General features: G+C 30.6%; 2 protein-coding genes across 2 annotated transcripts; both read right to left on the reverse strand.

The window, feature by feature from the left end:
• Positions 1-4,474: 4,474 nt before the first annotated feature.
• LOC112795332 (uncharacterized) lies at positions 4,475-9,192 on the reverse strand. Its single transcript, XM_025837268.2, has 2 exons — positions 7,819-9,192; positions 4,475-4,684 (listed from the first exon to the last, which is right to left on the reverse strand). Exons 1-2 carry the CDS (start codon positions 9,190-9,192, stop codon positions 4,475-4,477), a joined length of 1,584 nt encoding a protein of 527 aa, XP_025693053.2.
• A 3,693-nt stretch (positions 9,193-12,885) lies between these two features.
• On the reverse strand, positions 12,886-14,993 carry LOC112794452 (mogroside I-E synthase-like). Its single transcript, XM_025836462.3, has 2 exons — positions 14,281-14,993; positions 12,886-13,745 (listed from the first exon to the last, which is right to left on the reverse strand). Exons 1-2 carry the CDS (start codon positions 14,917-14,919, stop codon positions 12,987-12,989), a joined length of 1,398 nt encoding a protein of 465 aa, XP_025692247.1. The 5' UTR covers positions 14,920-14,993; the 3' UTR covers positions 12,886-12,986.
• Positions 14,994-26,918: the final 11,925 nt, after the last annotated feature.

A 26,918-nucleotide genomic window follows, 5' to 3' on the forward strand; every position in this document is an offset into this window, starting at 1 on the left:
ATAGCACTCCTTTAAGAGTTCTAGCACTGAATTATCTGTCTGTCATGAGTCTGCCCACCAGGCTCTTTGTGTATTTTTTCATACCTTTCTTAATATCTTCATCCTCAGAGTGAAAAACCTGATCCTCCTCATTATCATGTAGGAACTTGTCGTGATCCTGATTAGCAACCAAAGCTGCCATGGTTACCTTTAAGCACTCTACGAACAAACTTGCAAAATTAGAATTTCTCTGCAAACCCTAGCAGAGCAAAAAAAAACCCTAGCAATAGGGAAATTGTGTTTTCTGCTCTTCAACTAACTACTAAAAATAGTGAAGATTTGAACTTATATCTTTTATTCTTTTATAAATATTTAATCACTTTTTATTAGGTTATTTATTTTTAGAGTAAAGTATTGTTTTAGTCATAGTTGTCAGAATTGAATTGTCCTACTTAGTTAGGCCGAAAAGCCGACAAACCGATCACGAAGTTAGTATGGTTGAGGTATCTGACCGTATAAGGAAAAGAATCAGTAAGATTCAGTTTTGGCTAGGTTGATTTTAGTAAAAATTTGTGAATTGGCGAATTTAAGAAATCCAGACCGATTCGAAGCTCTTTTTTTTTTAAAAAAAAAGAAACCCTAACCTTTGCTCGAAGCCTCCCCAACCCATCCCCACCTTACCTTTTCTTAATCTTACTCAGTGAGGCAAAGCCTCTGTTTCTCACACTCACAAAAAAAAACACCGGCCACTGCTACCTCACGATTGCTACCACGTCGCTAGCTCTCCTGCCTCGTTTCTCTAACTCTTTTGCATCTCCTTCACTACGTTGTCCCCTTCGTCTGTGGTTCCCTTGCACTACGTCATCACGCCTCCTTGCTCCTGTACGTGTCTCATCATCGTCCTCGCATCCTCGTTCGGCGTGGCTCGCCATCCATGCTGCCTGCCCTCGCCAGTCTCTGCTTCGTCATGCTTGGTCTCCCTCTTCTCTCTCTATGTTCTACCTTCTTGCCATCAAGTATGTTTTTTTATTTTTATTTTTTGTTATTTAGTGATTGGATTATAATTTGATTAACTGAGTAATTGATTAGCTAATATTGATTAAATGATTGAGTTGATTATAATTTGTTAATTCTTGGCAGATTATTCAAATTTTTGTTTTACAGTGTAATATATGTAGGTTTAATGGTGGATTAAAATTTTTCTGATTATTTATGTTTAGGTTTGATTTTGTTACTGTGCTATATTGTTGCTATAAATTTATATTGTTGGATAAGGGATAGGTTCTATAAAAAAGTTGCTATTTTGATGTTGTTATTGTGAATTTATATTATTGTTGTATATTGAGACTTGATTGTTGTTAAAATACTAATAAAGATATGTATTTTAAATTTAATTTTAAGTTTTTGACTATTTTATATTTTTTATTTATGTGGAACTGAGTCAACTAGTTCAACTAGTGATTTATCGATTGAACTAGTGACCCAATAACTTGATCGGTTTGATTACTGATTCGATTTTGACAACTATAATTTAGTATTTAATGTTTTGGTTAAGTCCTAGTTTCATCATTAATGTTTGATTCATTTTATTTTTATTCCAAATGTCTTATTTCATCATATTTTAGTCCTTTAGTCAAAATTAAATTTTTTCTTTTAAAAATATCATTTTTTCTATTATGATTTTCTATTAAATATTGAAAAAAATATATAATTATAATGATACTAAAACGGTAAGTATATATATAATTTATTTAATCTCTTTAATTAATTAATTTATTTTATTATTTTTTAAAATAATTATCAAGTCTTCAAACAAATTTCAGATAAAGTCTAATAGATAAGACTTAGTATTCATTAAATAACCTATATTAAGTTGCAAGACACATTTAGGTTAATAAATTTTGTTAGAGATAAAGGTAAAATCTAAGTTTGCCTAATCTATGGCTACAAAAAATATGTTGAGTAAACAACAAAGCATCGATTTACATTTGAAAAAGAAGGTTTAATTATTCTGTTGTTTTTTATAGAGAAAAGGATAAATAATAGACTTTTGACTTTTTGGTTCGCATACATTTAAGTTTCTAAAGATTTAAAAATACATTTAAGTTTTTGACTTTTTCAAAATCTGAACATATTGATCTCTAGGTCTAATTTGTCTCATTTTAAAAACTTTTCCACATGTGAATCTGTATATTGGCCAAATCAGGACAACAGAAGCCACATTTGATTTTTTCATTAGGTCTGACAGACCCAAATGAACAGAAGAATCGATGTATCCAAGTTTTGAGAAGGTCAGAAACTTAAATATATTTTTAAATCTTCCAAGATTTAAATGTCCATGGGCCAAAAAGTCAAGGATCTATTTGTCCTTTTTTCAATTTTTTTGTAGGTAAGGTAAGAAACTGTTGAACCCTTGTGAATCATTGAATTAGTGAACCCTATGATGATTATATTGATATTGTATGAATTAGATTGTGTTCTAGTTGATTTGGAGTTCAATTTGGAGTTTTGGAATGAAACCTGGGTGATTAAGCTTGAGGAATTGATGTTTGAAAGCTTAGAGCTTGTGAAAGAAGAGGTTTTGAGGAGTTCCGAGCTTAGGGAGGAATCAGCTAAGGTATGATTTTGGTTTCTTGTAGTTAATGTTTAATGTCACGTGAAAACTTAGGTTAGAAGACCTTAAGATAGGAATAAATTGAATGAATTATTGATGGATTGCGAATATGATTTATGATGTGTGTATAGAGGATGAATGAATTTGTATGTGTTGGATTATGATTTTGATGGGTATAAAATAATGACGATTGTTGATATGTTGAGGATTGATGGTGAGTTTGTAAAATTGAATCGAATGGATTGGTTGAGAGATGTGACAGTTGATTTTGTAAGAGGTTTGCTATGAAGTTGGTTGATTTTTTGAAAAAGATTTAATATTGAAATTGGTTTGATTTTGAAATAATTTGATATTATGAATGATCTGAATGACTGAGAGGTGTTTAGTTTGGTGGTTGGGACCCTTGAAGGGTGATAAAATTCTGAGTTTTAGAGGAGATGCTGTCAAAATTTTTATGAAAATTGGAGGCTTCTTTTGAAGTGATTATTTAGAAATATTTGGGTTTAGAAATTTTATGATTTGATTTTGAGTTATTAAGAAAACGATTAAGTTTTGAGTTTGATTTATTTAGAAAAGAATGAATTAAGTTTTGATTATGAATTTTTGATGAATGATGATGACATTGAGACTAATTGTTGACCCTCTATTGTAATATGTGACCGGGCACTTTAACTCTGCGGGTTCCCCCATGGACATGCATATATATAAATTTGAGCTTGAGATTTTTCCATGGAATTATATTATTGAGTTTGGAGTTTGCCTCCATGAAATATTATTGAGCTTGAAGCTTGACTCTATGAAATATTATATTATTGAGTTTGAAGTTTGACTACATGGAATATTATATTTAAGCTTAGAGTTTGACTCCATAGATATTATTCTTGAGCTTAGGGATGCGTGCACAGAGGGACTGTCCAATGGTTATCTACCAGGACATGTCGGATTGGCTGTATAACCGACAAATGAGACTCATCACCCATAGAATAGGCATACATCATGTGCATTTGTATGTTTTGTTTGAGTGTGCATTGTTTTAGTTTGTCTAATTGCTTAACTCTACTTATCTGCTACTTGTTCTACTTGCTGTAATTGCACCTCTATCTGCATTCTTCTTGCTTGAATTGTATGTGTATGTTTTTTGAGAGAGCCCTCTTGGCGGAGGTGTGAGAGGGGTTGTTCCACCAATTATTCGGAGGATTGGGAAAGACAGAAAGTGAAGTGTTAGGTTAAAGTTAGATTTAGAACTTGAATACCATAGATAACTTACTTAATTTCTGGTTTAGTTGGATCATTAAGTTGAAATCTGAGTGTCGAAGTTCTAGGAATGCCAGAAGCATTTTCAAGACCTTTTATATTAACTATTCGGGGCAACTTTATCATGCTGAGAACTCCTGGTTCTTATTCCATACATATTTCTATTGTTTTTTAGATGCAAGTTGAGATGCACCTTGCTAAGCGTCTGGATTTCCTGTGCAAGCGAAGTATGATTTTTTTTAATGTTGTATTTTGTATTACGCTATGTATATATGTATATAGATTCTCCTCTATATATATTTTATGTTTGTCCCTCATAGAGGTTGACTTGGAGAAATAGTTGTTTATTCTATAATTTGAGTTATATTTTGTGTTGTATAAATATATATAATTACATACTCTGGCTGGCCTTAGCTTCGCAGGTCGAGTCTGGAGTTTGATATTTGTATTTTGGAACTCCGATCTATATATTATATTTTTTTTTAGCCTTCTTTTGATCTTACCTATCCATTTTACGATTATCCATGCGAAAAGGATACGATTTTCTATTTTCGCTTTTGCTTAACTTCTTCTTCAAGACTCCTAGTTACAAAATTCTTTCAACTATATTTATATATGCCTTTTCTTCTAGAGGTCATAATACATCGCCACATCTGCCTTACGACTTAAGCGTAAGGCTCTGTGTGGTGGGGTGTTACACGCAGCCTCCAACAGCGGGTCGACAGTGACTCCGATGGCCTTCTCCGGCAACCACAACGACGATGTCTCAGCACTATCGCGTCCTATCTCCTTCAAGTTCGGGTTTCTCCTCCCTCTCAACTCCTCTTCACGGCGAGCCTAACGACGATAGCAGCAACGGCACAATAGCTCGGCGATGGTGATGATACGACCTAGCGGCAGTGGCAGTGGTAGTGGCAAATGACTCCTCTTCCATCGCTTTTCTCTCTCTTCGGGTTCTTCGCGATAGCTTTGGCCAACGGTGACATTGACGGTGGGACAGTTTCGTTCTTCTTCTCTTCTCTCTCGTGTCTCTCACCTTCTAGTTTTGATTCCTGACAGTGACGCCTCTCTCTCGTGAGATCTCTCCTCCCTTCTGTGACTCGACGGCAACGATGGTGGCAGTGACACCCATTGACGCTGTCTCCTTCTTTTCCTCTCCTTCTTTGTTCTTTTTCTTCTTTCCTCTTCTATTTTTCACTTTCTGCGTGTGTGTGCTGCGTGAGTGAGGTGAAGGTGGGTGAGGGGTAGGTGGCGGTTAGGTTAGAGGGAGTGAGGTGAGAAAGTGTGTTGTAAAAATTAGAGTTAGGGTTAAAAAAAATAAGAATAGTTTGATCATTTTTAATAAAATTAGGGGATAAAATAATAATTTAAAGGGGTAAGTACGATTTTGGTCCCTTAAGTTTAGTGCCAGAATCGAATTCGTCCCTCTTGTTATTTTGCCATTAAAGTCGTCCTTAATGTTTTTTTTTCGTATTAAAATCGTCCTTTTTATTTTTTTGGACAATAATACCCTCACCACTACCAACACAATTACCTCCTCCACCACCACCACCACCAACACTAACACCACCGCCACAACCTCCACCAACAGCACCACCAACACCACCACCAGCACCACGACCACCACCATCGGCACCACCAACAGCACCACCACAACCTCCCCCGCCCCCGCCTCACCTTCCCCTTCCCCCCACCCCGACGTCCCCTCCCCCTCCCCAACACCACCACCAACGCCGCCGCCATCCCCCTCCCCTCTTTCCCTTTCCCCTCCCCGCCTCCCCTTCCCCTCCCCCTACCCCTCCCCTTCCCCTTCCCCTTCCCCCCACCCCGACGTCCCCTCCCCCTCCCCAACACCACCACCAACGCCGCCGCCATCCCCTCCCCCTATCCCCTCCCCCCTTTCCCCTTCCCCCTCCCCTTCCCCTCCCCGCCTCCCCTTACCCTCCCCCTCCCCGCCTCCCCTTCCCCTTCCCCCACCCCGACGTCCCCTCCCCCTCCCCGCCTCCCCTTCCCCCTACCCCCCACCCCGTGCGTCTTCCCTTTCCCCCACCCCGCGTCCCCTCTCCCTCCCCGTCTCCCCTTCCCCCCACCCCCAAACAGAAACAGAGAAACACAAAGCCAGAGAAACAGAGAAACAGAAAAACAAAAACAAACAAACACAGAGAAACAGAAATTCAAAGCAAAAAGAAGAGATCTAGTTCGAAGAAAGGCAGCGGCTGCAGCGGCGGGACGGCGAGACTACGGCGGCGGGATGGCGGCTTCTCTTCTCCCTTCATCGTCATCATCATCAGAGTTCTGGAAGAGGCGGCGGCGACGATGAGGTCACGGCGGCAACGACGGAAGCTCCCTGGCGCCGTCCCCCTCCCCCTCCCCTCCCCTCCCCCTTCATATACCCTTTTCTTCCCCCACCCCCAACGCGTTTTTACACGTTTTCTTTTTTTTAATTTTATAATTTTATTATTAAAATAGGATAGGGGTAGTTTAGGAATAAAACAAAAAATTTTATTGAAATGGACGATTTTAATACGAAAAAAAACATTAAGGACGACTTTAATGGCAAAATAACAAGAAGGACGAATTCGATTCTGGCACTAAACTTAAGGGACCAAAATCGTACTTACCCCTAATTTAAAACTAGATTTAACCTAATAAAATTATTTTAAAAATATTATTTATTAATTTACTAATTAGTTTTAAATAAATACTCTTATTTAAAATTAGAAATAATAAAATAATGTTTTTAGTTTATATAATTAGATTTAAAATTTCAATATTTAAATTAAATGAATAAATTTTTATTATTTTTAAATTTAAAATATCATAATTTTAATTTAATTAGTTTTAAAAAAATAAAAGAGTAAAATATCGTTTTTCTCCCCAACGTTTTGGGTAAATCCTATTTGTATCCATATCGTTCAAATCATCCTATTTGTATCCCTAACGTTTGTAAAAGTGATTCAATGTTATCTTGCTGTCAATTACACATCATGAATGCTTTAGTTTGAGTTTTAAAAATCTCTTCTTGAAGTTAGAATATAAATGTCTGGGATAGAATCGATGATCCACTCCGAAAAATAGCTCATCAAAAGTTGAAACTAATTTCTACAACATTTACATAATTCACTTTTCTAGTGATATAATTGAATCTAAACACAAATAGTTGGTATAATATTAAAATCGAACACATTTAAGTGAGACCTAATTGAGAATGAATACATCCAAATAAAAATAATTGAAAAATATAATCTGATTTGTTAGTATAATTGATAATAGAATAACATTAAATCACTTTTATAAATGTTAAGGATACAAATAAAACGATTTAAACGTTAGAGACACAAATAAAACTTACCTTAAACGTTAAAGATAAAAACGATATTTTACTCAAAATAAAATTTAAAATAAATATACTAAATTATAAATAATTTATTATTTAATTTTTAAAAAATCGAGAGGTTACCATCTCGATAAAACAAATACCTCTATCCACATTTCGTTCCATAAATTCTCATCTCATTTATACAAATTTTGCGAATTCCTATTAACTCCTTCTCACGGGTCACATATAATACCCGCGGTCATCGACTTCCGCTTAGTAATAGGAGTGTTTAGTATCTATTAGGAGTGTTCATAGCCTGATTTGATCTGAAAATTCAGTCTGCTCTAAAACTTTTAGGAATTAATTTGATATGATTTTATTTGATCTAAAATTGGATAAGATAGGGACGGAGCTAGGCTAATTATTTAGGGGAGGCGGTGTTATATTTTATATTACTATTTTTATTGATAAAATTAAAAAAAAAATATATATATATATAATCTCAATTAAAGTAAGACAATAATATATAAAAATTACCACTTACAGTTTTGTATCATGAAAAAGTTATTCGACGTTTTTTTCTATTTTTAAAATCATCTATAATTGAATTTGTGTCGAAAATAGCTGCTAATTCTTTTTCTATATAGATGACCAAGTTGTCTGCAAGAAATTCATCAGCTATTTTACTTCGGAGTCTTGTCTTAATAATTTTCATTGCTGAAAAAGCTCTTTCTGTTGTTGCTGTAGACACTGGTAGAGTCAAAACAAGACGTATTAATCTATCAACCATGTGATAAGCTCTTGATTTTTCCGTTTCTTGCAACTTGTTGCACAATTCAAAAAGTGTACCAATGCCTTTCAAATGATTTGGTATATCATGCTGATAATGTTGCAACTGAGATTTCAAAATATTTAGCTCATTAGAAGGAAAGTCAAGGGGATAAAACTTCTCTGCTAACTTGCTGATTTCTTCAATATTAAATGATTTGAAATTGTCCTTAGGATCCAAAGCACAACTCAAAGTCAAAAGCTCTATTGTTTGCTCATTAAATCTACTATTCAACTCTTGTATTTGAGAGTCAATTGTTGTCAAGAATACATCTATTCGATAATGATGCTCAACTGTCACACTTGGTTGACGAGATCGACCTCTTCCAAAAACATATTGTGCACTCATATTAGGGACTTCAATTTCATATTTTTCACAAAAATCTTTAACATTTGCAAGAAAATTGCACCATCCACCATCTCTTAATTGTTGAAGAAGTAACTTTGATGTATAAACAATATGTATTGCATTAAGAATATCTTGAGATTGTTGTTGCAGTGCTTGGCAAAGAACATTAGTGATTCCCATAATCTCTTTCATCAAGTGCAAAGTGAAAACAAATTCAAATGACAATAATATTTTACTAACACCATAAGCATCACCTTTTTGTGCACAAGTTGTCCCGTCTTCAATGATATTATTGAGAACAATATTGGTAGCAGTAAACATTTTTACCAAACTGCAAATAGAATTAAAGTGAGAGCTCCATCGAGTATCCCCAGCTCTTTGTAAAGTGCTTATTTGATTCACACCTTTGCCTGTTTCTAATTCATTTTGAGCAACCAAGTTTGCATTTTCAATTGCTTGAGTTTCTTGTAATTGATCATGTCTTTTTGAAGAAGCACTAACAATAGTGACAATAGAATTTAATTGCGTAAAAAATTCATGAATTTGAAGTACCTCTCTTGAAGCTGCCACCAATGCTAATTGTAACCTATGAGCAAAACAATGCACATAGTATGCTTGTGGAGAATCTTTAAGAAACAAAACTTGCAAACCATTCCACTCACCCCGCATGTTGCTAGCACCATCATACCCTTGACTCCTAATATTTTCAACTTGGAGATTATAATGAGAAAGGACAGAAATCAATTCTTTCTTTAAAGTTGTTGCACAAGTATCAGTGACATGCACAAGATCAAAAAATCTCTCTTTAACAAAACCATCTAGAGTAACAAATCTCAAAACAATGGCCATTTGCTCCTTTTTAGATTCATCTCTAGCTTCATCAACAATAATACAAAATTTGGCATCTCCAATCTCTTCTTTGATTGAATTTCTCACCTTAGTAGCAAGAATATGTAGAATTTTTTTTGGACATCATTTGAAGTATACTTAGCATTTTTTGGAGCATTTTTCAAAACATTCTTTTTCACTCTTTCATTGTAAGATCCCAAAAATTTCAACATTTCCAAAAAGTTACCTCTGTTGCTTGAACTTTGGCTTTCATCATGTCCTCTGTATGCACAACCTTGAAATGTCAACCATCTAATGCAATCTATAGATGCTCCTAGTCGAATTCGATTCTTTTCAATCTCTTCTGATGTTTGCTTATGAAGAAATCTGTCAATATGTTGTGATTGTTTCATCAAATCATCACATGATTTCAGCGCCTTATGATGGAATGAGTTAGGACCTTTGCCAATGTGATTCAAAAGAGCACATTCTTTTCCACTATTTACTTTCTTCCAATTCCTGAAACCATTCTCAATAAAAGCATTTGAACCCGTATTGATTGAAGATTCCTTAGCAAAAAGAAAGCACAGAAAATAATATATAGCATCATCTTCTATAGAATATTCTAACCAAGATGGAAACAATTTAAACCATGAAGCTTGAAAGCGACGATGACTTTTATCACCAGAAAATGGATAATTATCAAGAATTGGTTGATTTGGCCCAACTTTAATATAAGCCCGACGGATTTCATCTCTTTTATTTGGAGAAAACTTCCAAATCATTGGTCGCATTCCAGGATCTCTTTCCAAACGAAAAACATCCAGTTGATTTGGAAGAAGTCGTGGACGCTTTGAGCTATTCAATGAAGAACTTGAAGTAATGAAATTTGATGACCCCTCAAGTATTGGAATAGTAATAGTAGAAGCATCTTCATTCTCTTGATCTTTTCTTTTAAAAAATGTATCAATGGTTTTGAACTTACTTATAATTCAAATGGCCAAATAAGTTCCTATAATTAAAAATATATTTAGCGAAAAGTGTAAATTATAGTTTAAATCTTTATAAAATATAAAAATTATATTTCAATATAAAATAAAATATTAAAATTCAGAACAATAATACTAACATTCTAGTATAAATAATATAAAATTGTAATTAAATAGTTAACTAATAAAAAAATTAAATATACAAATTAACATATAATAACATAAACTTAATTAACAAATAATAATAAATTAATTAATTAAGTAAATAATTAAATATATAAAAAAGAATAAAAATAGAACATTTTTTGAGAAAGAGGAGTGAAAAATCACTTGTTAAACTACTATCTTTTTTTTAATCTGCAAAAAACAAAAAAAAATAAAAGTCAAAGAGGTAAAATTATAAAAGATAAGAAGATTAAAAAGATAAAAAAGAAGAAGAATAGAAAAAGTTGTTACCTGAAATTTTGGAAAGCCAAGACGGGAAGGGGAAGAGGGAGAGACTCGTATGCTGGGAAATAAAAAAAAGGGGATGGGGATTGCGGAATGATTGTACGTTGAGAATTAAAAAAAGGGATAGGGGTTGGGAAATAAAAAAATGAGATAAGAAATGGGCTATTGGGCTGAGTTTTTTTTAAGGAATTAAAGGGAGGGGGGTTTGGAAAAGATAGAACAAAAAGAGAGGGGGCTGGGAAATAAAGAAAGGGAGGACTAGATTAATTTTTTTTATTTTTAAATAAAAAACTAAAATTTTGGGGGGGCCATTGCCCCCCTTTTCTTCTATACCTGCGTCCCTGGGATAAAGGTCTCAAAAATAAATCTGATCATTATTTTGAGTTGGATTTGGGTCATAATTTAGGTAGTTCGAATTCAGTTTGGTGGTCCGATCATCGTACACAATTAATATTTTATGTTATTAGTGATGGATAATAGCTATTGTTATGTGAAATTTAAGTATTATTGTAAATTTTAATATTTTGTGTTGTTATTAGTCATTATAAGACTATAAATTAATATTTTATATTTAAAATACATAAGATTTTAGACTAATATATAATATTGTATTATTTGTATTGATTTAAATATTTGGTGTTATTAGACATTATTAGTATTGATTGTGGTTATGTTTTAATTTTAGGAAAGAGTTGGTTCTTGTTATATTTTTCTAAGTGAATTCTACCATGTCAAATAATGGTTGGAGTCTTGAAAATTTAGATTTTTCACATGCTAACTTATATAAGGGTAATGTTAACGGCCCAGTTTTCACTCGATTTTTACCCGGTATAATCGTGGCCCGAAAGTGTATAGATTTCATCGGATTTAGGGTCGAGTTCGAATCTAACAAATAGACCCGGTATATATTTCAGGTCGGATCTGTATTACATTAAATTCGATTTCACCCGACCCATAAACACCCCTAGTATCTATCTTTGCCATCTCTATTAAAAACATGCAAATCCGTAAATATTTAATGTTTTATTTATTTTATAAAATTTATGCAAGAAATATATGTTGATCAAACAACAAAAGCATAGATTCACCTAATTGTCAAAACGTAACCAAATTGAATTCCTAACATTCTAACAACCATTTCTCTTCCTATATCGACAAAAAAAAAATTGCACAGATCCACCTAATTGTCACAACCAAACTCATAACAATCAATTCCTATATCAGCGAGACTCCTTCAATTCTAAACGAATATGCAGGAGTAGAGTGGTATATAAACTCAAAAATGGACTTTGTGGATGCTAGTATGCAACTATATATTACGAGAAAATGTATTTTTTTTGTAACAAAGTATCCCAAGCAAAAGTTTTAAGAAATGAATCATGGAGTGAGAATACGCATGTGACTTCCTTGACCTGGGTAAAATAAGACCTGTAAAGGTATAAAGGGTATTTAGGTCAATTCCTTAAGGTAGTTGTTTATTTAGAGTATTTAGGTATAAAGGGTATTTAGGTCAATTCCTTAAATTTCAGGAGTGGAATATAGAATTTTTTTTATGTGAATACTATAATGAAGATTTTATAATTGTCTTGATGTAAAAATATTTTTTTTTATTCTTTGATGATAAATTGTATGGTTAGATTTTGATATTTATAAAAGTATTATCTTTGTTTAAAATGTGATTAAATAAATTTATCACATTTTAAATAAAGCATCTTCATAAAAAGAGATTTTTACCATCTTCATTTGAGTAGTTACTTTTTATTTAGAGTGTGTAGTGTAAGAACAAAAAAAAAAAGAATTTCTCACTAGTTTACAAGACTATATATCATTAAATTCCTCAACATAATTAACTTAATTCACATTATAATTTAAAAAAATTAAATTGAGGTGTTAAATTTTTTAGTATTAAATTTTTGAGTAAACACTAAAACTAATTCTCAAGAAATTTGAAATTAGATACGTTGATTCCCAATAAATTTTTATTACATTGAAAATTTTTACAATTATATCTGTCTTACAAATGTTAAAATAAGCACACGATATAAATTATGATGTTACAATAATATAACAACAAAAAAATATTCAATTTGATCATTGAAATTACATTCGAGTCTCAATTTAGCCTTTAAAATTTTAATTGTCTCAATTTAGTTTCTAAACTTCTCAAATTTTAATCACGTTAGTCCCTGTAGTAGTTTCCATCACAGAGTCAAGTAAAAAATTTGAAGACTAATTTGAGACAATTAAAATTTTAAAAACTAAATTGAGACTCGAGTATAACTTCATGGATCAAATTGAGTATTATCTCATATAACAAACAAGCTATAGATTCATGCAAATACAATAAAGTAGGAAAAAAAAAGTAGAGCTTGTTGATTAGGAAGTAATTTCTAATTTAGGACATGTAACTTCTGAGGGAAAGAAGCTATTTACAAATTCTATCATGTTTCTATGGGAACTTCCACCACCACCATCACTAACTGCTCTGAGAACCAAAGATTTCCATTGCATGGCATTATTCTTCATCTCTTTTCCTTTCTCACACTCCATCATTTCCTTTATGCAATCCCTCAATGCTTCACTCTTCACAATCTTTTTCTCATCAATGGGAACTCTAATTCCCACTTTCCAAACATCAACCATATACTTTGCATTTGTGATTTGATCAGACCATTGTGGCACTACAATAGTTGGAACTCCTAAACTTAAAGTTTCCAATGTAGAGTTCCAACCACAATGTGTTACAAAACATGCCACAGATTCATGAGCTAGTACTTTCAATTGGGAGCACCATGTTACTACCAAACCCTTCTCTGATTTCTTTGCAAAATCTTTTGGAAGTTTAATCTCTTCAGAGGTTCTAACCACCCACAAAAAATAATGATTACTATTTCTTAGACCATATGCTATTTCTCTCATTTGTTCTTCATCAAGAGGAACCAAGCTCCCAAACGAGACATACACAACCGATCCATTTGGTTTATTGTCTAGCCATTCCATGCATTCTTCTTCACTCTTGAATGCTGCAGCTCCATAATCTTCATCATCTTTAATTCGTTTGTCCAAAAATACAGAGGGAATATTTGGTCCAATGGTTCTAAATTTTGGCCAAATTTTCATTGTCCAATCAGCCACCTAGAAACAAATTTTAGGAAGCAACTATTACATATTGAATTTGGAATTTGAAGAAAATAAAAGAAGAAAAATAAAATAATGAAAAAAATATAATTTATGCTATTATTAATGTAAAAAAAACTAAAATTTATATAATGATTCCTTAGAGAGTAAAATAGAAGGCTTTAATAACCTTAATATTAATAAAATAAAATGATTTAAAATATTTTTTATTAATATCATAATAACATTTTTTTCAAAAGTTTAAATCGATAGAAAGAGACAATATAAATAGTTATATCTCTAACACTCTCTTTCAAATAAGAGTTTTTTTTTTAGTTTACTTAATTTTTGTATAGATCTTTTTTTCTTTTTGTCTTATGCTTTTTTTTTAACTTTTGGAATTTATCAAAGATCAAATTTTAGACTTTTCGAACATAAAATTTTGATATAATATCATGATATCACTTTTTTTTTTAAATCTAAATTAATAGAAATAGATATCATAAATAGTTATTATATGTCTAAGCATTAATACATTAGTCTTATTGCTTACCTCCTTGTCCAGCTCATAAAATGAATTGCATAGGACCCAATCAGCTGTGTCAAGGTTGGAGAATTGACCCGTTGCCAAGCCAAGCACAGCCAAATCTTCATCATCATGACAATTGTTGAAGAAAGAAGGCATGTCAGAAAGTTGAAGTTTAGGCATAGAAGGAAGTGAAATTTCACTCTCAATGAGAGGAACCTTAATCTTTCCCAATTGAACATGATAATATATGCTATTCACAGCCGTATTTTGAGTGAAGTAAGAAGCACCTACTATGCCAAACCTTTTGGCTACATCTAATGCCCACGGCAACGCTGAATCATAGATAATGCAATCTATTGGGTTTCCCAATTTAGTAAGTTTTTCTATAAGATCAACAAGGGAGGGTGGGCCCACTTGCCAAAACCGGGCCAAATAGGCCTTAAAGGTTCCAGCTTCACCCAACCCACCATTGTAAAACCCATCAGAGATTGATTCAAGTGATATGTAAGGTGGCACATTTTGTAAGGTTTTGGAGTAAAAACATGTGGTGGCTAGTGTTACTTTCACCCCTTCATGTACCAAGAGCTTTGACAACTGAATCATGGGGTTTATGTGGCCTTGACCTGGGAATGATAACACCAAACAATGCGGTTTGATAGCCATGCTTTTTTCAGTAATGTGTATTTGAAATCAAACCTTTTCTCTTGCAATATCGGTTTAGGGGTGTTTTTGTGTTGAGTTGAGACTTGAAGGAGTTATTTTTTATATATACTAGGTTAATTAATTTTCAACTGTTTTTTGCTAGGTAAACAAGAACTTTTGTAAACAATGTAAACAATAGATTTTAGAATTGACTCAATAAAATACAAAAATACTTCATTCTCAAATTAACTCCTAAACCTTAACATTAGGATAATTATCTGCACACTTAATGAATTGAATATCCAACTATTGTTAACTGTGCATGAGTAAATCAAATTAAAAGAAATAACCATCTAGTTAAAAATAATAAACATAATCACCTGCATACCTATTAAATTAAATATCTAACATATTTATTGTTCAAATTATTTAGTATTCTCATTGTCTACCTATACTTTTTCTTTCAAAAAACTTTATCGACTACACGCGATACTTTATTTGTAATTGTAAAATTAAAGAATATATTTACTTTTTTGTCGTTATTATTATTATTATTAGGGTAAAAAACGTATATGAGCCGAGGAGAGTTTAAAATTACCTAAATCAGCCAAATAAAATTCTGATACATCATTCTACCAAAGAACAAATTAATGTAATTCGAATCAATACAATTTGAATTAGATTTGTATGTAATTCGAATTGATATAATTCGAATTACTTGAAAGCATTGACAACACGTAATTCGAATCAATATGTCACGAATTATAAACTTAGAGTTCGAATTGTATCAATTCGAATTAGTGGGAGACGTGCTTTGAAGGGAGTTCGAATCAAGTTGATTCGAATTACTCCCTTTTCGTAACAAATTCTAATAAATTTTTTTAATAAATTTATTTAAATTATACTACAAAAAATATTTTATTTTATGTAAAATAATTTAAAAAAATAGTTTAAAAAATGTTAGGAGTACTATAAAAATTTATAATGTTCTAATGACTTAGGTACTCAAATTTTAAATAAAGTACTCTACATAGTCAATAATAATTTAGAAATTAAAAAAAAAATATTTTATTCCATACAAAACAATTAAAAATATATTTTATTTATTTTTCCACACATATTTCCTATCATTATATTGCCATTGAAATCCTCATATATTTCTAATTTCTCAAATTCTAAGACAATCTTCATATAATTTTACTTGAGATATGTGTCTCATATTTTGTGATTTGTATAAGTGAGTCAATATATATAAATGGGTAATAGACGTATCAGTACAAGTTTTATTATTGACTAATGATAACTCTATTTATGTTAATATAGAGAGTAAATCAAATAAATATTTAAATTATTGGTCTCTAAAATTTGAAAAAAATATTATTCTTTGTTATAAATATGTTTATTATATTTTTTTTAATTTTTAAAAGTTGTTTTACCAAACACAATTATATTACTTGTGCTTATTAAAAACTATTTTTAATGTGATTTTACCAAACGCAAGTGCTGTAGCTTTTAAAAAGTCGTCTTTTAAAAGACAGCTTTCATAAGCTACTCTTAAAAAGTAAAAGCTTTACCAAACCAAGCCTTATTCAAATTATACGAAAAGGGAGTAATTCGAATTATATCGTTTCGAATTACTACTAGTTTCAAAAATAGAGTAATTCGAATCAACTTGATTCGAACTCCCTTCAAAGCACGTCTCCCTACTAATTCGAATTGATACAATTCGAACTCTAAGTTTATAATTCGTGACATATTGATTCGAATTACGCGTATCAATTCGAATTACATACAAATCTAATTCGAATTGTATTGATTCGAATTACATTAATTTGTTCTTTGGTAGAATGATGTATCGAAATTTTGTTTGGCTGATTTAGGTAATTTTAAACTCCCCTTGGCTTATATACGTTTTTTACCATAAAATGAATTATTATAATCAACAATATAAATTTATCTTATTAATTTAGTTAGAAGTCAATTATATGGGGAATTGGACATTCTTAAAACGGATGGGAATAATGAATTTATATTAGTTAACAAGTGACTTATCAAGTATTTTTAAAATATTTATTATGATGTTAAATATTAAAAAATTTGTATTAAAAAATATTATTATACTTATCTTACACTCTTTACTAAATCAATATAATATCTCATATAATTCTTTTAATAAAACTAAAATTAAAAATATTTTATAAAAGCACTTGTATTTAAATAACTTGTGAAAAGATAAAATTAAAATTAGTGTGTTCAAAAATATTGAGAATTTTAAATTTACAAAAAAAAAAAAGAGAAAAACCTAATAAACGAACTAATTTGGTGCACGACATTCAATTTCAGCGACTGAAATGAGTCATTTGATGCAAAGTAAATGATAGATTTGGTGTATATGTAATGATGACAGTAGATGACACGTGGACAAACAACATTGTGATACATGGCATAACCATCCACGTCAGCATGCCACGTGTTTTTGGCCGACACATCATCATATTGTTACACGTGGTCAAACTATGAGGTGACATGTGTCACCAAAGGTCCACGACATCAAACCACGTTAGTGCGTCGTTAACGAAAAGCGAGCTAGGGACTAATATGGTGCAATTTTTTCAATCTCAGAAACGTAATTGGTGTAATTGAAATTTCAGAGACAATTTTAATGCATAGCGTCAATCTTAGGGATCACTTTGAGAATTTGAAAATTTAGTCTATAAAATTATTTATTCTAAAAATTTAAGTCAGTTAGAGAGGAAACATAACCATTTTACATCTAACACAAGTTCATCACTATCATCAACGCTTATTCAATAATTATTTAGAAATAAAATTTCTTTAAAATATTAATTATAAATTTGGTATAGAAAAATAATGAGTGATGAATATTCTTTTTAAAAAAAAAATTAACTAATAAGTGACAAAAGGCATATATTTGTTATGATAGAAGAGATACATGGATCTCTATTTATAACTTGAGCGGTTAACTTTTTCAATATTAAAGGAATCACTTTTCAAAACAAATTCAAATAAATGAAGTTTGAAAATGAAGGCTTGTTATATACTTATATGTATAAATAGGAGAAGTCATGCTTGAAATAATATACCACAACAACAACTAAATACTTTCCTCTCTTTTATATTCACACTACCACATATAATATTAGTAAATATATATAAATAATTTCTATTATATTAAGATAATAATATTTGTGAATATTAATATTAGAGTTTTCTGTTTATACATTTTTATTTTATATTTATTTCCTCTTTTTTATTTATTTATTTTACAAGACGTTATCAACACGAGATTCTGATCAAAATTTAAGAAGACTCAAGTAATAAATTTTTATTATGTCAAAACTCACTCATCTTGAATTTAATTCTCTTGATATATCTGGAAACAACTAATTATCATGGATATTAGATGGCAAAATTCATCTTGATTCAATGGATCTTGGAGATACCATTAAGGTTAAAATTAATGCATAGACTGCACCTCTTCTCCTGACGCTCGCCCTTATCCATGTCATTTCGAAACCTAGTGGACATAAGTCTTCCAGTAGCCTTCTTACGCATGAGTGGGTTAGGACGAAGCCGTGTCACATACCACTCCGGCCAAAGCGCCTCATCTGATATCGATAGAAACTCCATCTCATATACTTTGAACCCAGCTTTCTGCATGTACATCGAAACATATTGCAGCGGCACAAGCGGCAAGCGCATGACGGAATGGGAAATGAAGATATTGGAAAAGGCTACAGTCACACATCTTCGCTGTGAGACGAACATGGAACGAACCTTGAGACGAACACTTGAAAGGCTCTAACTCCTCAATAACAAACACTGAAGCCCGTCTGTCATAGTGAGTAACACGCATCTTTGATATGCTCTCTCTGTTATTTTCAATGGCAGCCATCAGCCATTGGGAGAAATGATTTTCAGCCGTCATTTATGTCTGTGCCTCCTTGTATTTCGTGACGAACAACTACTGCAGCCTCTCGTAAGTGCATCGCACGATGACAGAAATCGGCAAGTACCGTGTATCCTTAAGCATTGCATTGATGCACTTTAAGAGATTCGTTGTCATGTGACCAAACCGGCGACCGCTATCGCAGTGTTGTAGCCATATTTCTTGTTGAACCTACCAACCCAATCTGTCATCTCTCGCGACAAACCTAAGGCATCTATGTATCACTCGTACGCAACCTTACTTGGACTATAAACAGTGTTTAGGAGGTATCGCTTTTCCTTGGAGGACTTGAAATTTTCTCTTGCATCGCGTCCAAATCCAATGTATGATAGTGACTTGGTACATCTGATAGCGCCAGAATCGAGTGGGGGCAGGCAAAACATAGCAGACCGCTGCATCAACCGGCATTTCTAATACAAACTCCTCATAATTATCATCTTCAGAAGAACCAATATCGTTGCTATCCGTAATATACTCCTTGTCAGAGTCTTCATCAGCCCCGTCCATGTCTTCCACTGGACTAGCAACATGAATCGGTAGTGATGCGAGAGGTGGGTCATCATGCACAAAGGTCGAGTGGACGGATCCACCGCCACCAACATCACCAACCTCTGCGAAAAGCTCCATCACTTGTTCCACCTTGATTCTCCCATGGATGTGAAACGTGAGGTGCACATGCTCGTCGCCATGGAGTCGAAACAGACGAAACCTTGTACCCCACTCTTCCGATCTCTTTTCTCCCTAAACCACCAAGTACTCAATATCATACTCTTTAATTCGGACAAGGAACTTACTTGTCAAGTGCACAACAGTAACGGATTATCACACTCAAATATCGCCATGTTGTCATTGTTTCTCATACGATAATTGAGATACACATAGACAACCACATATCCGCTATTATTGAACATTTATTACTATCTTTTGGAAGAAAAACTGAAGAGAAGAAGATATGAAATGTATGTGGAGAATATCAAGAGTTGCACATCTTTTTATAGCTGTTAAAAATTTGTCTTACTGTATTTCGTTTATAGTGCAAACAAGATATACACGGTAAACGAGATAAGAAATACGATGTATTTTTGTAATTATTTTACAAATTATTTATTTTAATAAGCAAAATATTTTTTATTTATTTAAAAAAATGATATATTTCAAAGAACAATCACGAAGAATCACAAATTATGTTGAATTTTTTTTGTGTTGATAACTCTTTTTATTTTATTTTTAAAGTTATTTTATGTTAAAAAAATTCTTTTGAATAAGAATTTTAGTTTTTTTTGTTATAAAAATTTTGAAATTATATTATAAAATTATTTATTACCAAACTTTAAACTAATAAAAGTAAATATATAAATAATTATATTTATAACACCGACACACTTTGTTACGTTGCGTTTACTTTTTCACGAGTTTTGGATATAATATTACATGATAAAATTTTAAAATTAGTGACATAATAAGTTAAAAGAAGCTAAGCCTCCGTCGTCATTAGAATCATAATTACGTGATTTTTACGTGATTAATATTTAATATTTGTTTTTATTTTATATTTCTTAATTATTAGTAAAATAAATATATAAATTTATATATAATTATAAATATATATATATAAAATTATGAATATTAAAAATTAATTGTGTTGTTATTTTTCTAACATTATTCATATATTATATGGCATATGTATTGCCCTATCTGCCACTTGCAACAACACATCAATTGTAACTCCTTAAAACGAATAATAGTCAAATCAGATTATCTGATCTTGTTACAGAACAATTCTAATTAGAATTCTTGCGTTTGACAATAATCCTTTTTCGTTGGTTTGATAATTTGACATATTGAACTATCCTATATCGTCCTATCTCATTACATGTTTATCTTATTTATTTTATTTTTGTTATAGATATTACCGTTAACGTTATTTTCTTTTATCAGTTTATTTTTTTTAAAAGTAATACCATGATACATATTAAAATTTTATATTTAAAATGTCTAGAATTTATTTTTAGTAAACTTTAAAAGTTAAAAAAAAATAGTATAAGACAAATAAAAAAAAATTTATATAAAAATTAAATAAATTAAAAAAAATTCTTAAAAAAATATTTTTTATTATTTTTTTAATTGTTTAATAAAATATTATCTCTCACTTTATATTCTTTATGCAAGACCAAAAGAAAATATGTTATCTCCTGCTCTCAATTGTTTGGTAAACCATTCATATGATTTTTTTATTAGTTTAAATTTTTTTAAAAAATAATATCATAACAATTTATTTATTAGAATGATTATTATCGAGTGCTTAAAGAAAATTATGATAAAATTTGAAAGATTACCATGTGTTCATAACATGCGGTGAAAAAAAAAGAAAATAATCATAAAGATCTATTTTATACTTAAATTTTATTCTAGAAATGATATATAAATCAAATCTAAATACTTTGGATGCTTTAGTAAAAATTTTATTTTTCGATTGTACGAAGACTCTAGTTATGTGTATCCACACTAAGACTAATTTTTTTTGTCAACTCCTTGACCAATGGACATCTTATCTAAATTGAGAAATCTCTTGTATCTTTGCACCCATAAAATTCTTCTTAAAAAATTAGGCTCACATACGTTTATGTATGTAGAGGTAAAGGAACAAAACATTTGTATGTTTTTATTCCATCTCTTTCCTCTACTCTCGGCATACATATATATAGTATGAGATTTGATACTGATTTTGAATTTGAATCTCAATTTAAATTTAAATCATATCTTATTATTTTAAATAAACTTAAATCTTTCAAATTTATGAATCATATCATAACTCAATTTAAAACAGAATTAATTAGGATTTCATCCAAATTTAAAAATAGAATAACTAATTATTCTCAAATCTTATTTAATATTCTCAATTATTATATTATTATTATATTTTTAGTGCTAGCAAATGATACAATAATATTTCATTTAAATTAATATAATTATTTATTTCATCAAATTAAAATAATAATTAAATAATTCTATAGCAAAGATTAGAACACTCGTTAGTGTGTGACCCCATAGATTTAATACTAAGCCGGTAGTAAATTAATCATATTAAATTTACTAATCAAGGTTGGCGTCTAGCAACACTCCTCAATGACCCAATAGTATGAAATAATATATTTTTACTAAAAATTTGAGAAGAACAAAGTATAATTTCTTCTATCTTTTCAACTCTTGGTTAACCCTTAGGCTATGTTTCGTTGGAAGAAAAGAAATAGAGAGAAATAAAATAGAAAGGAAAGAAAAGAAATTGAGTAAATTTTTATTTTTCTTAGATGTATTTGGATGGAAGGAAAAAAAGAAGAAAAGAAATGTTATAAAAAGACAATTTTACCCTTATATTATAAAAGATATTGAAAAAAATAAAGGGGTAATATTGGAAGTAAAAAGAGAATTAGTTTTCTCTCTATTTTCTTTCCAATATTGGAGAGAAAAAAAAATTGGTGAGTTCCACCAATTTTTTTCCATCTCTTTTTCTTTCTCTCCCATTTCTCTTCTCAACCAAACAATGAAAAATAATAATAATTTTTCCTTTTCATTTTCTTTCCTCCATTTTCTTTCCTTCCATTTTTCCTTCAAACAAACATAGCATTAGAGTATGGTTTAATTGTCAAATTCTAACTTATTCTCATTATTATAATGAATTGTGAATGACTTAAAAAAATTTCTTTCTTCATTCATTCAATCTTCTTGGCCAAAGTTTTATTCATCTCAGTCATTATAGTCATAGAGTTCAAACTCTTTAACAAGAGTTAACGGATTCTTTATTGACTAATCATTAATTCTACAAGTATTTAAATCATATCCAATGTCCATTCAACTAGCACACTAGGATATTAAGTGTCCACAATTAAAGTATAATAAATACATTATTAATTACTATGATAATCGCAAGTAAAAGAAATTTTATTACAATGTTTATCTTGAGAATATCCTATTAACAAATATGCGGTAATTATAACCATTAGAAATTCTCAAAGTGAGTCAGTTCAGTAGTCATATCTCTATATGCACCACTATATACATAATTTAATAAATTAGATCTATTAATTTCATCCAATGAAGACCATTTTATATATATATATATATATATATATATATATATATATATATATATATATATATATATATATATATATATATATATATATATCTTTTCGGGTTATAATATTATTTTTAATAATCCTATAACCAAGAATAATTTAGATTAAATTATAAAATATTTATCTCACAATATTATGATCACTATCATAATGATAAATCTCTAAATTTAATCAAGATCTTTATTATATTAACATTTTAATATAATAACAATAACAATTTATTTGACACATAATTGATTGAATTGTAATCATACTATTTATTCCTAACAAAACTTATATACCAAAATTTTAAGTATATATTTTATATTTTTTCTAAAATTTTTTGAATGAATTTTGTATAAATACTTTTTCTCTTTTCATTTGTATTATATTATACTATTTTTTTTAAGATTTATAAAAATTAAGTTTTATACATTTAATCATAAAAAAGTATAATTACTTAAAAATTATTTATCTCAAAAAATTTAAATTATTAACTAAAAATATATAAATAATTATATATCTTACATGAATATATATCAAAGCTTGTCAAATTTTGTTAAAACAAAAATAATAGGTTGATAAAAACATTCGAGTAATATTTTATGTATCATTTATATGTACACTTTTCATGTATACCTTCCACATTTGGTATTCGTGATGGATAAAGAGTGAAAGAATAATAGAAAATATTTGACAATTTTGATGGTGATAAATATTTGATTAAGATATAATTAATTAAATGTATTAATTATATATTTTAAATGTTATAGAAAAAATTAACAAGTTCCGATTCTCAACCAGCAAATATCAAATATATAAGTTTTTATTGTGATATATTTTTACCAAAATAAGAAAGTAAAGAAAAAGTTACTGCACATTAGAATAAAACCAAAAAAAAAAAATTTACTCTTTAATGCCAATAGCAACACCATTAAAAGTGTAACTTTTAGTTTTATTAAATTAGGAATGATACTAATATTAAAGAAAAAACTAAGTTTTATATATGAAGATTTCTATTAAGGAAGAAGACCCAATTTGTGCATAATTCAGATTAGCAGTCCTTTTTTTTTTATTTGTGTGTTCTTTTTTTTTGTTTAAATTTATGCTTATTTTAGAAGATAGCAAAAAGAAAGAGAATAGTGCATATAAAAATCATTTAATTTTTTATTTGAGTGTTTTGATTTTAAAAGTGTATTAGGTTAGAATGCACTTGATTTCCTTTAATTATATTGGGTTAGCACCTAAATGATTTACTAAATTTAAAACAGTTTAGATAGTTTACAAAAATGTGAGTCTCTTTGAATTGTTAGAAGAGAGAATTGTATAGAAAAATAAATTTAGAAAGAATGAGAATGAATTAATTGGGATGAGAGGTTGTAATATTTACATATATATACAAAATTAAAGAGAGTATTTTGGAGTACATGATAAATATGTTATCTATATGCTAATATCTCTTTTCAAAGCGGAGCATATATGTTTTATATGCCCAGCTTGGCCATGAGGAATCGAAATTGAGGAGGAAAAAATGCCTTTGTGTGGATGTTTGCCAATTGATGCTTGCTAGAGATATGCACCAGTTTAATAGTCTCACTCGCCACCTTTTTTAGAATGAAATGGCAGTCCATTTCAATGTATTTAGACCGCTCATATAAGGTATGATTGCTTGCCATGTGGATTGCTGAGATGTTGTCACAGAACAACATAGCTAAAACAATGTGAATGCCCAAAATCCTGAGTAACCCAATCAATCACACAATTTCGCATGTTGCATTTGCAATAACTCTGTATTCTACCTCAGAAGAGCTTCTTGACACCATTATTTGCTGGTTGCTTTTTCATGAAATCAATGAATTTTCATGGAACTCACAATATCAGTAGTTGATCTCCTTGTATTTAAACAACTTTTTCAATCTGCATCGATCAGTACAGACAAAGAAATTAAATTTATTTGTTGTTGAATTGAGCTAATCTTGTGACTGTGAATGTGATGTCTGGTATGGATATTATGAGGTATATTAGCCTTCCTATGAGTCTGTGATAAGCAGAAGGATTAACATCCATTGGAGAAGGAGTAGACTTACAACCCAAAAAATTGATGTCTTTAAACAAGGATAATGTATATTTGCGCTGAGATAGGAAGATACCATTGCTGAATTTTGCAAGCTCTAATCAAAGAAAGAATTTTAAATCCCCAAGAACCTTGAGCTTGCAAACTGTGATGAGTTTGTCTTCAACTCTCTTAATCACCCTTGCATTGTTTGAAACCATGATAAATTAATGTTGCACATAATTTATTGAACTATTAGGGTGAGATTTGTCTTAAACCATATAAAGATTTTGTTAATTTGCATACCAATCTTTGATTTCTCTGTGGATGTCCAAGAAGTACTTTCATATATAGGAATGCATTGTTAACGTCCAATTGCAAAAGATTCCAAATATTGGCAGCAACTATGCCTAATAATAGTATTCTCACTGTAAAAATCTTTGCAACATGCTGAATGTGTCTTTAAAGTCAACCCTAACTTGTTGTGTGTACCCTTTTAGAACTAAGCAAGCTTTATATCTATCTAAAATGCTATTAGTTTAGAGTTTGGCTTTGTATATCCATTTACATTCAATTGAGTATTTGTTGGATGACAGAGAAACTAATTGTCAAGTATTGTTTGCTTCCAAGGCCTTGAGCTCTTCATTCATGACCTGTTTTCACTCTTCATGTCTGATTGCTTGGTGAAAGAATTTTGGTTCAGGAATTTCAGTAACATGTGCAATGATGTTATGATAAGAGTTGTGGAGTCTGTGGTTATTGATATGGTTGGAGATAAGGTATGTGATTGTGGTGTGGTGTATGTAGTCTCTATGATAAGCTAGTGTTTGATAATTTCTTGTTCATCTTCTAAGATTTTGTGTGTATTGTGATTGTGGAGGTGCAGTGATTTGATTATGATTGAGTTTGGTGTGTTTAAAGTGTGTGGCCAATGGGATTAATAGGTGTTGTTGGAGGTTGCAGTGTGTTGGGATCGGGTTAGTGATCTTCTATGACTTTTGGGAGGATAGTATCATTGAATAGGTCAATTTCTTTGCATTGTCTAATTTGAAACACTTAATTTTTGTGTTAAATTGTGTTTCAATCAATGTGTAAAACAATTTGAGATAACCTGCAACTTTACCCTTATTATGTAGAAGGTAAATCCAATAAAATCTTATACAATCATCAAACTCAAGAAGTATTTTAGCTATTATATGTTGGGACATGATAAAATGCATGTGAATACATGTTATTATTTGAATCAAAAGGAAGTTTTTTAAATTTTGCTAAGAGACAAATTGAACAAACATAATCAGAATTAAAAGATGTTTTATTTGACAATAATAAAATTTGTAAAATTTTATTAGATGCATGATCAAGGGAAGAGTGCCAAAAATCAGAAAAACACAAGTTGACTCGAGTAATATTGTGTTATGAAGTTAGTGAGATAGTCTTGGGAGGTGACTCAGTTTTGAGGATGTAAGGTCCATTGTCTAACTCACCCTTCCCAATCTTCTTCAATGATCAGGGATCTAAATATGAAAAAATTTGTGACCAATTGTGATTGTAATGGGTGTGTTTCACAAAAAGGAAGAAATTGACAGCAAATTAACATGAAATTCCTGTACATAAAAGACATTTTATAATGTTGTAAGCTATCTTGATTATAGTGAAGTTTTATTCATGTTGTGATAAAAACTGGATGTAAATCAGATTATATTTTCTGATCGAATCAGGATATATCATTGCGTCACTCTTCTACTTTTCTATTTCCTATAACTTTCATTTCAGGTATATTATGCATATTCGAAGGAGACAAAATCACAAATAATCTTTTGATTTGACAATCTCCTACATAATCTCTAAATTTGGTTCATTGATTCAACCCTCGTTCTCAACT

Source organism: Arachis hypogaea, chromosome 4 (genome assembly GCF_003086295.3).
Source record: "Arachis hypogaea cultivar Tifrunner chromosome 4, arahy.Tifrunner.gnm2.J5K5, whole genome shotgun sequence".
Classification (NCBI taxonomy): domain Eukaryota; kingdom Viridiplantae; phylum Streptophyta; class Magnoliopsida; order Fabales; family Fabaceae; genus Arachis; species Arachis hypogaea.